Genomic DNA, 13,329 nt, shown 5'->3' on the forward strand with positions numbered 1-13,329 from the left:
AGAAAAACCTTTCTGGTTGGAAAGAGACTGCCCCTCCCAGAGCTAGCCAATACTTAGAGATAGTAAAGGGTCTAGCCAAGAACATGGTGGTAAACTACCCAATCCAGAGTCATCCTCTGTCTGGTCCCTACAGCCCAGGAGACAATATTCCTCTGCCTTCATCATCCCAGAGCCATGGACCAGGCAACTAGGGATCACTCTATAAGGGTAGAGCCAGCTGAAATTATTCAGACTTGCCAAACTTAAGCTGTTCATCTTGCCTTTCCCACAGAAATCCCAACATAGGTGGTGGCCTAAGCTCTCTCCTCAATCCTGACTTCTGCCATCTGATCAGAACTCGATGCTTCCCCTGTGACCCTGTGTGACACGCAGTGACCCCCTGTGTGGGACCTGTCAGTATAATAAACTTCATTCCAAGCCTCATTCTTGCCTACCCCTGTGGCTGCACCAACTTTACCGTATCCAACGTGGACATTCTTGGAACAAAAGGGATTTACTGTGTAACTAAATTATTAAATAAAGATACCCTAGTTAACGTTAAGTCTTTCAGTGTTGCTGGGACAGGCACATTAGGAGTCTCAAATCTTCTTCCCAGCCTCAGGGAAGAAGTCTCTGACTGAGGCGGATGAGAACTTGCCCTTTTGCCAGATGTCCAGGCAACCATCGTCCGACTCACTCACAATCATCACCATCAGGGAACCCTAAACCGACCGGCCCACCCACAGACCAGCCCCTCACCAGCATCGCCCATGGAGCTGAAGATGCTCTCGGTGACACACATGATGGTGTCGGTGGCCTGGTCATAGCGACCAATGGGCTCGCCTCGGCTGGCGAACTGTCGCACATGCTGCAGGAGATCGTGGAGGGCCTGGCTGACCACACTGGCCGCCGCGCTGACCTGCTTCAGCAGCTCAGTGTCGTCGGTGGCTGCCTGGCAGGCGTGGACGCAGTTCTCCACTGAGCGGTCCACGAGCTTCCCTGCTTCAATCAGCTGCTCCTGGCACACAGGGGAGCTGATGGTGGGGCTCACGACCTGAAGCGAGACAGGAGTGAGTCTTGGTTACCGTGGGACAACTCTGGTCTCCAGCACCCACTAGCATTTCCACCACATCCTTCTGTGGTCTGGGCCTCAGTTCCTTATTTATAGGACCAGGGATTCAACCAAACCATCACTGAGGTTTCTCATACTTCACCATTTCACTTTGTGATTTTAGATGCCCATTAACTTTCATCTCCATTAGTGCTCTACAACCATTGATACTACTGACTACTTCTGTAGAGAGAAATTTCTGATATTTACCTTTATACCTCCTGCTCTTAGGAACCTCTGAATTGAGTCTTCTGAGCTGAGATAAAGACTATGTAAAAGAATTATATTTTTTTCCAGAGGAATATATTATATTTCCTGGAACTCTGCCTCTAAATTATTTGAAAGATTAGGGGAGTTGTGTCAGTAATCTGTGATACTAGGATGGTGAACGAGGAAAGCAGGAGGGAGACCATCAGTGACCCCTCTGACTGATGTTGCAAATGCTCCGATGGGACCAGAAATGCCAGGCTGAACCAGATTACACATCTGTACAATATGTTATGTCATCAGGTTGAGAAACAGATGGCTCCCATCTTGTGACACGTCATCTCAGCAAAGATACACATGGTTGAACGGAAAGGGTATCTGAAGTCAGACTGGCCCGAGTTGCAACCCTAGTCCTGCCACTTACGATTTCTGTGGCTGTCATCAGTAACATCTAAGGGCTTCAGTTTCCTCTTCAGTAAACCGGGGATGATGGTGCTTAATGAAGTAGTGTATTACACAGAGGGTGTACATCCTAACTGGCAGCCATGGACTTCATCATTACCTCCTTCTGATTCTGTGCAGTGCAGAAAGGGCTCCCATGGACTCTACGGATTATTACTGAACCCATATCTAATGCTGTAACTACACAATCCAAGAGCTCTTTGTGCACAGGGGTAAAGAAGACATGCTGAGAAGTCCAAAGGGGAGACACAGCAATTGGCATGGAGAAATGGCAATGAGATACAAAAAGGACCACTGCCTGAGGACTTGAACAAGGAAAAAATGATTAAAGAACTGGACACCTTATACTAAAATCCTGTCATGTCACCTAAAAGACACCTGAAGCAAGCTCTAAGTCTTAGACAATTTTAACAAGTTCTGCCCCTGGTTCCTCTCAATGCCTGGAGGCAGATGAGAGCGTGTGACACTCTGTAGAAAGGGCTGGGGTGCCAGCTGGCTTACCTTGGCACACGCCACAAGCTGGGAGGTGGAGAGGGCGCACTGGGTGGCGGCAGCAATCACCCTGTTCTGTAGGACTGTGTCCTCGGCCACTTGGGCCACATTCTTTGCCTTTAGTACCAACATGGCAGCAGCATTGGCAACAGCTTTGGCCAAACTCATTAAGACGTCCTAAGAAAAGGGAAAAAAAAATAGTCATTTATATTTTCCTAATCACGCTTCACAGCCTGAAAGTAAAGTGTGGTGATCCACTTAAACATTTTATTAAAATTCCATTTGACCTTTTTCCTTCCGTACTTTAGAAAAATATTTTCCCATTTATTTTTCTGAAATGTCCAGTTAGCCTGAGAGCTAATTAAGGAAGGAGACCTACATCCTAATAACAGTCTCCTATACATTAAGTAGCATAGGTTTCAATCCAAAATAGGTTAGTGTGAGGGAAAGGCTTGTATTTTAACCACTGACTCACATTTGTGCACTTAAACAACACTTAGAATCTTGACAACATCTCCTGAGTCTGTGGTGGATCAGCTGAAAATATACACTATGAGCAGCAGGAAGGATAAAATTCACGGCCTCCATCATCATGCCCCACTCTAACTTGAAAATTTATTTTTCTGATTTCTACTTTGCACAAGATCCAAGCCGTCATCAGAAATTCAGCCACATCTTGGCCTCCAGAGGGCAACGTTGAACATGCACGGATAGCACCTCCAGCTCAAGAGCCCGTGAATGCTCTGAACATAAGTGATTCTCAGTGTTCTGTAGCCTTCTGGATGGAGATGAATTATAATGAAAAGTGGAAAGAGAGCCTACATAAATAAACCAGCTACAAGAAGACCTCACTGAAGATGCAAGGAGCTCTGCGCCTTGAGAGATCAGTTTATGCTTCAAGTCAACATAAAGGCTTTCTGCCTGCAGGATGGAGAATCCTTTGACTTAGCCCATCAGATGTGTCACCCGCTTCTGTGACCTGAAGAATCACCACTGCTACGTTTAATTCACTTCTTGGCTTTTAATACTGAAAGTCATTTATTTGGTTTGGAAATGCCTTCCCAAACATATAAGCCATTATTATTTTGAACATGTCAAGGCTTTCTCCCAGAGGAAGTGTGGTCAGAAGTCTTTATTAATTCATCAGATAATGAAAAGCACTTTCGATTCTGAATGCAAAGGGCACCACAGAGTCTTTACAACAAGGTCTTTTATGAGAAGATATACTGGGAAGAGTGTTTAGCCTGTACAATTGTACACAGAGCAAAGACTCTACCTTATCCCGGCAAATCAGAAACCCATGAATCCACCAAATAAGCAGCTTTTAAAATGGACAACAACAAAGCAGCCTGAAAGGAACAGCTTGGTCCAGCCTTTTTTAGGTCTCTGGTGTTTACTGGATGTCCAAGGGAAAACCACAGCCTGTGGTGCCGAAAGTTGAAGATGCCTTTGGGATCTGACTGGCACTCATCTGTCATACAACTTCTAGAAACTGCTCCCAGCATGGCCTGCAAAGTTACAGTTCTTGGACATCTATCTCAATGCTCAGGGAAAACAAAATTTGAATGTCACAAATTATTATCAAGATTTTTAAAAGCAGTCTTCCCAAAATGGGTCAAAGTATTCCTTCCCTTGATAGGATCCATCTTTTCACCCAGGGACCAAGATTCGGTCATGCAGACTCTTGACGGTTCTAAAGGGCTTTGTTAGACTCATTTATAGAAATCCTGCTCCTCCAATTAATTTTGTCCCAGAAAAAAAAAAATACAGTTAGAAAAAGAACGTGATACTATGGCTATAGTTGCTGACAAGGCCCTTGTCAAACTTTTCAACAAGACCACTATTATGCAGCTCATGTAAAATAAATCTTTGTTAACTCTGGGAACATGCAGTACATTGAAAACTCAATAAAAAGCTCCAAGATAGGATCTCAAGAATCAGAAAAATAGAGAGTAAGAAATCCAATGTCAGTAAGCCAGGGGCTACCCATAACTGGAGGAGGTTGTAGGATCACCTTACTGTCCTGGTGTTTACCTAGAGAACGGGAAACATTCAAGCCAGGCCTTCGCCTGTTAAGAACGCCTCCACAGGACCTACCCTAAACTTGAACCTGCTTCCCTAGCACGTCTGCATAGAAGCAGATATTAGGAGGCGGAGTTTGCATTTACACTGTGATGGAAACGGTCTGTCAAAGAAAAAAAAAGAGGAAAATCTTAAAAGAAAAACAAAAAACACCTCAAGGCAGGGACTTCTCTGGTGGCACAGTGGTTAAGAATCTGCCTGCCAATGCAGGGGTCATGGGTTTGATCCCCGGTCTGGGAAGATCCCACATGCTACGGAGCAACGAAGCCCGTGCGCCACAACTACTGAGCCTGCGCGCCTAGAGCCCACACACCGCAAAGAAGAGTAGCCCCCGCTCGGTGCAATTAGAGAAAGCCCATGTGCAGCAGTGAAGACTCAACATAGCCAAAAATACATACATACATACATACATACATACATACATACTCAAGGATATACGAGATGCCTTAACGAAGGACTGTGACTTCCCTCTCAATCTTCCCAAACACTTTGGAAAATAAGTTGACTGCATCAAGATAATTAACCAAGTAAACCAACAGATGGATCTCGTATTTATGCAATTCCTAAGTAGGTACCTACCTACAAAGAATTACTTGCTCTAATACAGAATGCACAGGACACACAAGGGTAGTTTGAGGATCTGACTAAGGGGAAGTCAGGATGGGGACATAATTCGCTTGGCTTTACTGAGATGTATTTATGTGGTCTACAGTTAATTCTGTTTATAGTTATTATTGGACATTCCAGCACAGAAATGGCTTCCAGAAATACTCCTACCACTCATTATGGGTCTCAGCCTCCATGATCACATGAATGTTCATGCACTGAATGTCTCATTGTATTGCAGGATCTGAATGAGTGCTATGTTCCCAGCACCCCAGGAATGTGGAGAGTAGAGAAGGTACATGTTTCATGTATCCACAACATACATGACCATGTCTTAGCGTAACTGACACGTCTTGAGGTGATGAAGTTCGGCAGTTCTAGACAAAATAGCAAGCAAAATTGCCCCAAAGCGACTTGAACGCTAATGGAAAGTTGAAAGATCCTTTAATTCTGAATTCTACAGAAATCCCAAACATTGAACCTGACATAGGATTTGGAAAAGGGCATCTTCCAGAGAACAAGGGCTCAAACTATAACAGTTTAATTAGAATGTATTTGTATGTTACTTGTAAAATGAAGACTTAGGAGGATGAGGAATGAAAGGCATCTTCCCACAAGTATGTGAAGAGTTCATCTGAGCCTGAAGATCCCTGGCAGAAGGCCTCTGCGCCCCATCTGCGGGGTCTGGGAATAGAGGCAAACAGGTTGAGATCTTGTCTGAGCTGGCAGTGCATCCAGCCAGCTGCAAACAGTGGCTACAGCTGATCCCCAGAGGACACGTCCCTGGTATCGAAAAAAAAGGGGTGACAAAAAAGACTGCCACACTTGTGGTTTTGGATATGACACAGACAAGAGACCCAGCTCTAAACACAAAGGAAAGCCTGTCCTATGTGTCAGCAGAGTGTAAGGGAGCGCCCGTGTTTTCACTCTTACATGTGAACTCAAGAATGATGCAATTAGGGACTTCCCTGGTGGCACAGTGGTTAAGAATCCTCCCGCTGGGGAAGGGGAAGCTGGGACGAAGTGAGAGAGTAGCATTGACATACCAAATGTAAAATAGATAGCTAGTGGGAAGCAGCCACATAGCACAGGGAGATCAGCTCGGTGCTTTGTGACCACCTAGAGGGGTGGGTAGGGAGGATGGGAGGGAGGCTCAAGAGGGAGGGGATATGGGGATATATGTATACTTACAGCTGATTCACTTTGTTGTACAGCAGAAACTAACACAACATTGTAAAGCAATTACACTCCAATGAAGATATTTAAAAAAAAAAAAAAAGAATCCACCTGCCAATGCAAGGGACACAGGTTTGATCCCTGGTCCAGGAAGATCCCACATGCCGCAGAGCAACTAAGCCCGCAAGCCACAACTACTGAGCCCACGCACCTAAAGCCCGTGCTCCACAACAAGAAAAGCCACTGCAATGAGAGCCCGCGCACCACAATGAACGGTAGCCCCCGCTTGCCGCAACTAAAGAATGCCCACACACAGCAACGAAGACCCAACACAGCCAAAAATAAAGAAATAACTTTATAAGGTAAAAAATAAAAACATTTTTAAAAAGTAATGTCTTCATAAAAAAAAGAAAGAAAAAAAAAGAATGATGCAATTAAAAACCACCCCAAATAGATAAAACAAGCTTGGCCACGAGTTGATAACTCTAGAGGTTGGGTGGTCAGTATAAGGGTGGTTGTGACATTATTCCATCCGTATCTGTGTTTGAAGAAAGTGTAGCATGCTTACTAGTGAGAACAGCTAAGTAAGTGTTTCAAAGTGGTGATGCACGATGTAAGTGAAATGAGTCTTTCAATTAAAAATTCTTTTTCTTTAACACATAAAGACCACACTCTGAGATAATCCACCTTCATCTTTTTTTTTGTCTGCTCAAGGAAGACTCAGTTTTTCATTACCTTCTCCCTGCTTGGGTCTAAGGCCATCGCTTAGGCTCCAAGGTTATGGGCTGCAAATATCTTACCTGGAATCGCTCATCAGTCTCATTCTCTCCGATCTGCCGCAGAAGATCTCCACTGGCTTGTCCAATACTTCCAGCAGCGGTCAAAACTGTCTGTCGAGGCTACGAACACAGAGCACATCTTAGTGGGAAAGAGAATGCATTGCCTCCCCAGCGCCGTCAGACAGGGCAGTGCAGGAAGAGGAATCCTACAGGATGGCCTCCTCCTGCACCTCAGTGAGACTCTTGAACTATCTGCCAGACGGGAGACATCCACGTCCTGGTGGAATCTATGCAAGGAAATGCCTGTGGCTCACAAACCAGCAATGGCTGCATAGATGTGAAATGCTCAAATAATGAGCCTCATTCAGCTGGTAGGAAATTAGCGTACAGACTTGTATCCCCTTTAAATGTGTATTGGTCATGTGTGTTAGTTTCTGAGGTTACATCTAATCAAGTACCCTTGGGTGGGGAAAGGAGGCTTCCTACTAAGAGCTCAACCAGTCTCAAAGGTTGAACCATGGTTTCTGCACCCAGTTCACCAACTCCAAACCCCAGAGGGTGGGAACATGAGTCGTCAGGATGGAAGGGACAGCTCAGGAAGCAAGAACCGCATGGGACCCAGAGGCTGCACCTCCCTCAGAACCCGAGTGACTGATGGCCCCAAAGCTCACCTCTCCAGAAGTCGGCTGCACAGCTTTCAGCAAATCCGACACGGCCCCGGCGAGGGTCCTTGCAGCTCTGAGCAAGTCCTCCCCGCTGCCTACCTCATCGTCCATGAGGGCCGCCAACAGCTTCACGCCCTTGGACATCTCCGTCAGGTTGGAAGAAATGGTGGTGATGGCACACCCCACAGCGGTGTAGTCGGTGTCTGCAGGGTCACCTGGGACAGAGAAGGACCATAACCATCCAAGGAGGGTGGTGAAGGTTGAGGGGAGCCCAGGTTGACAGGAAACAGGGTAACACTGGCAGCAGAACCCTGCCCCCACCAACGACGCCCCCATCCTGCAGGAGTCAGACGTCTCCCCATCTCCAAGGTACTGCTCTTCATGGGGTCCTTTTACCCCGAGGCCTCATATATTAAGATACTGAGCATGTGCACCTTTGAAATTCCCAAGGAAGAATCAGCATCTCACGGCCCTTTTCAGAAGGCTGCTCCAAGGTCAGCCGCTTGGAGAGCTCAACTCTACCCCTGAAACACTGCAACGCTGCTTGGTGAAGCCAAGATCTTCCCTGGCTCTCATGTGACAGTGCAAGGCTGGGAGTCGTGCTATACAGAGGAGACCATGGCTGGACAAGACAGAAGAAGGCACCCATGATGGTTAGTCATCTAAAACCATTTTGAGACTGTAATCTCTCAGAAGGGAGAAACTGGCCTCGATATACTTTGAAGTATGTCCAGCAGCTTGAACAATGAGAAGAGCTGGATAAGTGGTTTTTACTGATGATGCATGATCCAGACAAAAAGGTATGAGATGTTCACCGCATTTCTCCTGGGTCAGTGGGAGAAAATGTCTGAAGCATTGTGAGGGCCTAATAATAGACTCTCCTCTCAGAATAGGACAAATCTGTTGTTTCAATCAAAGAATAAGAACGTTTGTTTTTAACAAAATCACAATACACCACAAATTCCTCAGGGACTTACCGGCTGTGAGGTTAACAACTGAAGCTGTTCCAGCTGTGATGGCATCGACTTGAGAGTGGATTTCATGTTTGGATTCGTCGACTTTATTCTGAACCCATACCCTAGACGCCTGCAAAACCAGACAACTTCATGACAAAAGTGCTGCACAGGATTGCCCAGGAAACCAGAGAAGTTGTGCCATAAAATGAGACCAGCGTTTTGGCCACACTATTTTCACTGGGCCAGCACCAACGAGGCCCTTAAGTCACCTTGAACGATGTACTTAACAGGCTTCTTGCTCATTCACTCATGCTGAATGGCACGTAATTTCTCAGTACTTTTTACTCACGTTATGTTGTCTTTAAGATCTTGGAGAGAAAAATTCTGTGGCTTTATGTAGGTAAATTCAATTTAAAAATTGAAAATAATTAGTATCTCATGGGGCTTCCCTCATGGCGCAGTGGTTGAGAATCTGCCTGCCAATGCAGGGGACACGGGTTCGAGCCCTGGTCTGGGAAGATCCCACATGCCGCGGAGCAACTGGGCCCGTGAGCCACAACTACTGAGCCTGCGCGTCTGGAGTCTGTGCTCCGCGACAAGAGAGGCCGCGACAGTGAGAGGCCCGCACACCGCGATGAAGAGTGGCCCCCGCTTGCCGCAACTAGAGAAAGCCCTCGCACAGAAACGAAGACCCAACACAGCCAAAAATAAATAAATAAATAAATTTATATATATAAAAAAAATTAGTATCTCATAATAATACTGCACAGTGGCAACAACAACTGTTGCTAATCTTCATCTTGTTTTTTAGAGAATGGGGTTAGAATTAGGGTGTTCTAGCTCATGCGTGTTCTATCAGCGTAGCAATTGTCTTTTGTTCACAAGATGAATGTCATGTTGACGTGGCACCTTTCCTGGTAGGGTTTTGGGAGGTGGTTGTCAAGACCCCTGCTCTGGATCCAGCTCTACCACTAACAAATGATATGACTTCGAGCACATTTCACCCAACTCCTGTGCCTTTCATTTCTTCTACTGTGGAATCTCACTCAATGGTCTTTTAAAACCTTTCTAGTTCTTATACTTCATGTTCATTTGACCCTATAAATAGCAAATTCTGTTTTTGGCTGTTTCTGGTCTTAGCCAATAAATGCTCATTTATACACTGGTAATGATGATCCTATGGTTATATAAGGTGCTGATCTGCTTCCCAAAACATTCCCAAAATATTAATCTTGGTTCAGCGTATGTCTAGCACTAAAATATTTTATATACTAACTCTTTGAAAATTGGTGAAGCAAGAATATTAAATCCAGATATTTTAAAACTTTCTCTCACAACTGTGCTGGATATGGGAGTCTGCCATATGTATTTTTACTCTCAAGCTCCCCAAAGCAAAATATTTAATGACTTCAGGGGCCTGGGAGAAACAGCACTAAGGATGCTGCACCCTGCAGGTACACAAGTACACAAAGGAAAAACACCGAGCAGGGAAAACTTGGAGGCAGTTAGCCTGGCTGGACAAGATGAGGCTACAAATTGTGTCTTGGTTCTGGCCCTACGAGGGTCAGGCAGTCTTAAAGCAGTGGTCTTCAACCCTGGCTGCATATTAGAATCACAATAGGGAGATGAAAACCCACTGATACCCAGGCCCCACCCACCGGCAACACTGATTTGTTTGGTCTGACCTGGGCCCTAGGCTTCGTCCTTAAAACTCCTCAGGTGATTTTTAACGTGTGAAGCAGGGCAGGGAAGGACAGTGATAGCCAGTGGTTTGCAAATGTGTACACAAAACAGTTAGGAACTTTACTAAAATGCAGATTCTGATTCAGAAGTTTGGGGTAAGGCCTAAGATTCTGTGCCTCTCGCAAGATCCTAAGTGCTGCCAATGCTGCTGGCCTGTGGATCACAATTTAAGGAGCAAGGGGCTAGACAATTTCATGCAGCAGCAGCTACAGGAAGGCAGCTAATCTGCCTCGCTGAAAAGCTCAATAGTAGTAACCCAGTGGTTTGTGAAGCATGGTCTCTGAACAAGTAGCTGCAGCACCTGAGAACTTGCTGGAAATGCAAATTCTCAGGCCCCACCCCAGACCTACTGAGTCAGAAACAATGGAGGAGGGGCCCAGCAATCTGTTTTAGCAAGCCCTCTGAAAGACTGTGATGCTTGCTCAGGTGTGTGAACCATGGGTAAATACTAACAACAAACCCAGCTAATACTCACCGGGCTCTCACTACGTGTTAGGTGCGGGACTCAGAACTCCTTACATGATTGGATGGTTGGGTCTTCACAACAGCCCTACTCAGGGATGACAGAATGGAGGCTTAGAGAGAGTAAGCTGCCCAGATTCACACAGCCATTGAGCAGTAGAGCTGGAATCTGGGTCCAAATGATAAGACTCGAGTCCAAGTTCTTAGCCCTTATGGGGTACTGCCGACAGCCTGTAGCACCCTAGGATTGTCTCCGCCTGTGGTGCAGCCTAGAGATGGAGACTCCATCTCTTGAAAAAACATGGACTTCCAACTCACCTAGCTGGAGACAGAGATTCATCTCACTGAATCCAGCCAGAGCACAGAACCCCGTTTTCTGCCAGGGCAGAGACATCGAATAAAAACACTGAACAACACTTACCATATCCTGGCCGAGAGGCGGCAGGGAGTCAAGTTCACTGAGGTCGTCCTGGGCCTGCTGGACAGCGTGCATGCTCGTGTTGATGGTCCCCATGAGGGCCTGCTGGGCCGAGGTCTGCAAAGGCAGGTAACACAAGGGGTCACACCACATTCCTAGACTGGCAACACAGGCTCTACATGAGCAAGGAAAGTGGACCTGAGATCATGAGAAAGCAGCCCAGGGTATGTCTCAACAAACTGCCTGAACCAGCTCCTATTTCAACGGGGGGCCAGTAGGTATTATAATACATTAGTAGGACACTAAATATGAGTGTTTGCAATAGGGTGATTCTCATCAGCAGAGTGTGGAAAACAAGAAGGCTCAGGAAGAGTCCCTGCAGGGGAGCTCAGGGGACCCAATCCTTGAGTGCTCCGGACAGAAGGTCTCCTGCACAGGAATCACATGGGTGTGCTACATCAGAACTCTTCTTGGTAAATAAGATTCCACCCAAACCTACAGTCAACACGCTTCTCCACTCAAATCACCTCTGGACTTTAAGGCTCTTCTGCTTTCAAAAAGTTCTTGCCCCAAAGCATGGGATTCCAGAGCAGGCCTGAGAGAGGCCCCGAGTCAGGTAGACCAGCACAGCAGAAAGAACCAATGATCCGCTGGGGGGAAATGTGTGGATCGGAAGAGACTTGGTCTACTTCTAAGCCTCCCTGAGGGGTATCTGGGCCGATGAACAGGCAGGGGAGCAGGGTCCTATCCCTCTCTCGCAAACCACGTGGAGAGGCCACTGGTCCTTGTCCAGCCCTAAAGGACACCTGTGGTCCTAGACAGGGCATTGCCAGAGCCACCCATTTAAAAGAAAACACACTGGGAATTAGGCATTGGGACTGCACAGCTGAAGAGCCAGGATTCAGACAGGAAGTAGTGAGAGTGAGGATGACACACACAACCTATCCCCAGGCTGGTGTGGCTCCCTGGACACCAAAGGCAGCATAGTGACGAGCAGGGCAAGTCCCCTGGTAGCCTCACCAGCGGGGGCATGTGGCCTCGGTGCATCTGTCCAACCATGACCTGCTGCTGTGGGGAGGGCATGCTTCCAACATTGAAGGTCTCAGGCCCGCTGGAGCCGGAGCGCATCACGGCCGGCAGTGCCACTGAACCATGCTCCACCTTCCCGGTGCGATTGAACTGCTGCTGCAAGATGGTGGACCTAGGGGGACAGACGCTTTGGTCACTGCGAGGTGGCCATTCACAGGGAGTGTAATAAGATACCACAGGTGTCACCAGTGTTCACTGCTTCATGCTATGGCAACCAGTTTCCAAGAAGCAAATACAGACAGAATTGTGAACGAAGTAGCAGCACTAAAATGTTTCAGCAGAACCCTGAGATGAATTAATCCTTTTATAATCAGTAATATAAATAACTACTCCCAGTGTATCTAGTTGATAGGTTCATGGCATTATGCTATTAGTTGTTCTTAAAAAGACACAAAAAATAATGATGTTCTAGGCATAAGTGAATGTTTTGGATACACTGATCTATTATTTTGTAAATTCTACCTGAAATAGCATTCATTCAACACCTTATCTACTGTGTGCCACGTTCTATTCTAAGCCCCGGGGACAGAGACCATTTATCCTGAGCTTGAAGGAAGAAGCGTGGAAAAGAACTTAAAATCTCCCACAGCTTAGCTCCCCTTCCCCAGGTCAAAAGCCATCGACCACAAAGGCTGTTTCAACACCTTAGAAACTTTGATGATTGGCAGACTTTGGCTCTCTTCCAGATCATTTCAACTTAAGTCTGGGAAGACTCCTAGGGCATCTAATAAAAAAAATTGTCAGTTTTTTTACTTCTTCATATTTTCCTAGAATGAGCAGTGAGTGTAAAGGACTTTGAGCATATGAAGGTAAGAATCTGAGGGTGGCACAGGTGCCTCATAGCCCAGTGGACAAACCCACAGGGAGAGTCCGGGGGAGTCTGCGGGGTGGGGTGGGGGGGCAGGGTTGCTGAGCAGCTGCATTAAGGCACAGCAGCCTCTGTCCCAGGGTTCTGGAACCACTGCAGGTCACTCCCTGTTGTCCAGGGCAAAGCTTGTGAGCCAAGCTAGGATTCCAAGCAACAGGCATCCACACAGCAACATTAACATCTGCGGAGGGGCTGGCACTAGGGAGGGTGGATCTATGGCTCCTCTCGGAGCTC

At 46.5% G+C, this 13,329-nt stretch overlaps 1 protein-coding gene across 6 annotated transcripts in view; it reads right to left on the bottom strand.

Moving 5' to 3' along the window:
• The window catches only part of TLN2 (talin 2), a 450,537-nt gene that overhangs the window by 138,011 nt on the left and 299,197 nt on the right, over nt 1-13,329 (bottom strand). For 4 of the 6 annotated variants that reach the window (XM_079912034.1, XM_079912031.1, XM_079912032.1 and 1 more), the window contains 7 exons: nt 12,159-12,339; nt 11,142-11,255; nt 8,537-8,645; nt 7,566-7,774; nt 6,916-7,014; nt 2,261-2,428; nt 739-1,033 (listed from right to left, as the gene is read on the bottom strand). In XM_079912034.1, the coding sequence (XP_079768160.1) occupies nt 739-1,033; nt 2,261-2,428; nt 6,916-7,014; nt 7,566-7,774; nt 8,537-8,645; nt 11,142-11,255; nt 12,159-12,339 (1,175 nt within the window). Of the gene's footprint in view, nt 1-738; nt 1,034-2,260; nt 2,429-6,915; nt 7,015-7,565; nt 7,775-8,536; nt 8,646-10,733; nt 11,092-11,141; nt 11,256-12,158; nt 12,340-13,329 lie in introns of those variants that run through there. The other 2 variants (XM_079912035.1, XM_079912036.1) reach the window with 2 other exon arrangements.

This window comes from Stenella coeruleoalba (assembly GCF_951394435.1).
Source record: "Stenella coeruleoalba genome assembly, chromosome: 2".
In the NCBI taxonomy this organism is placed as follows: domain Eukaryota; kingdom Metazoa; phylum Chordata; class Mammalia; order Artiodactyla; family Delphinidae; genus Stenella; species Stenella coeruleoalba.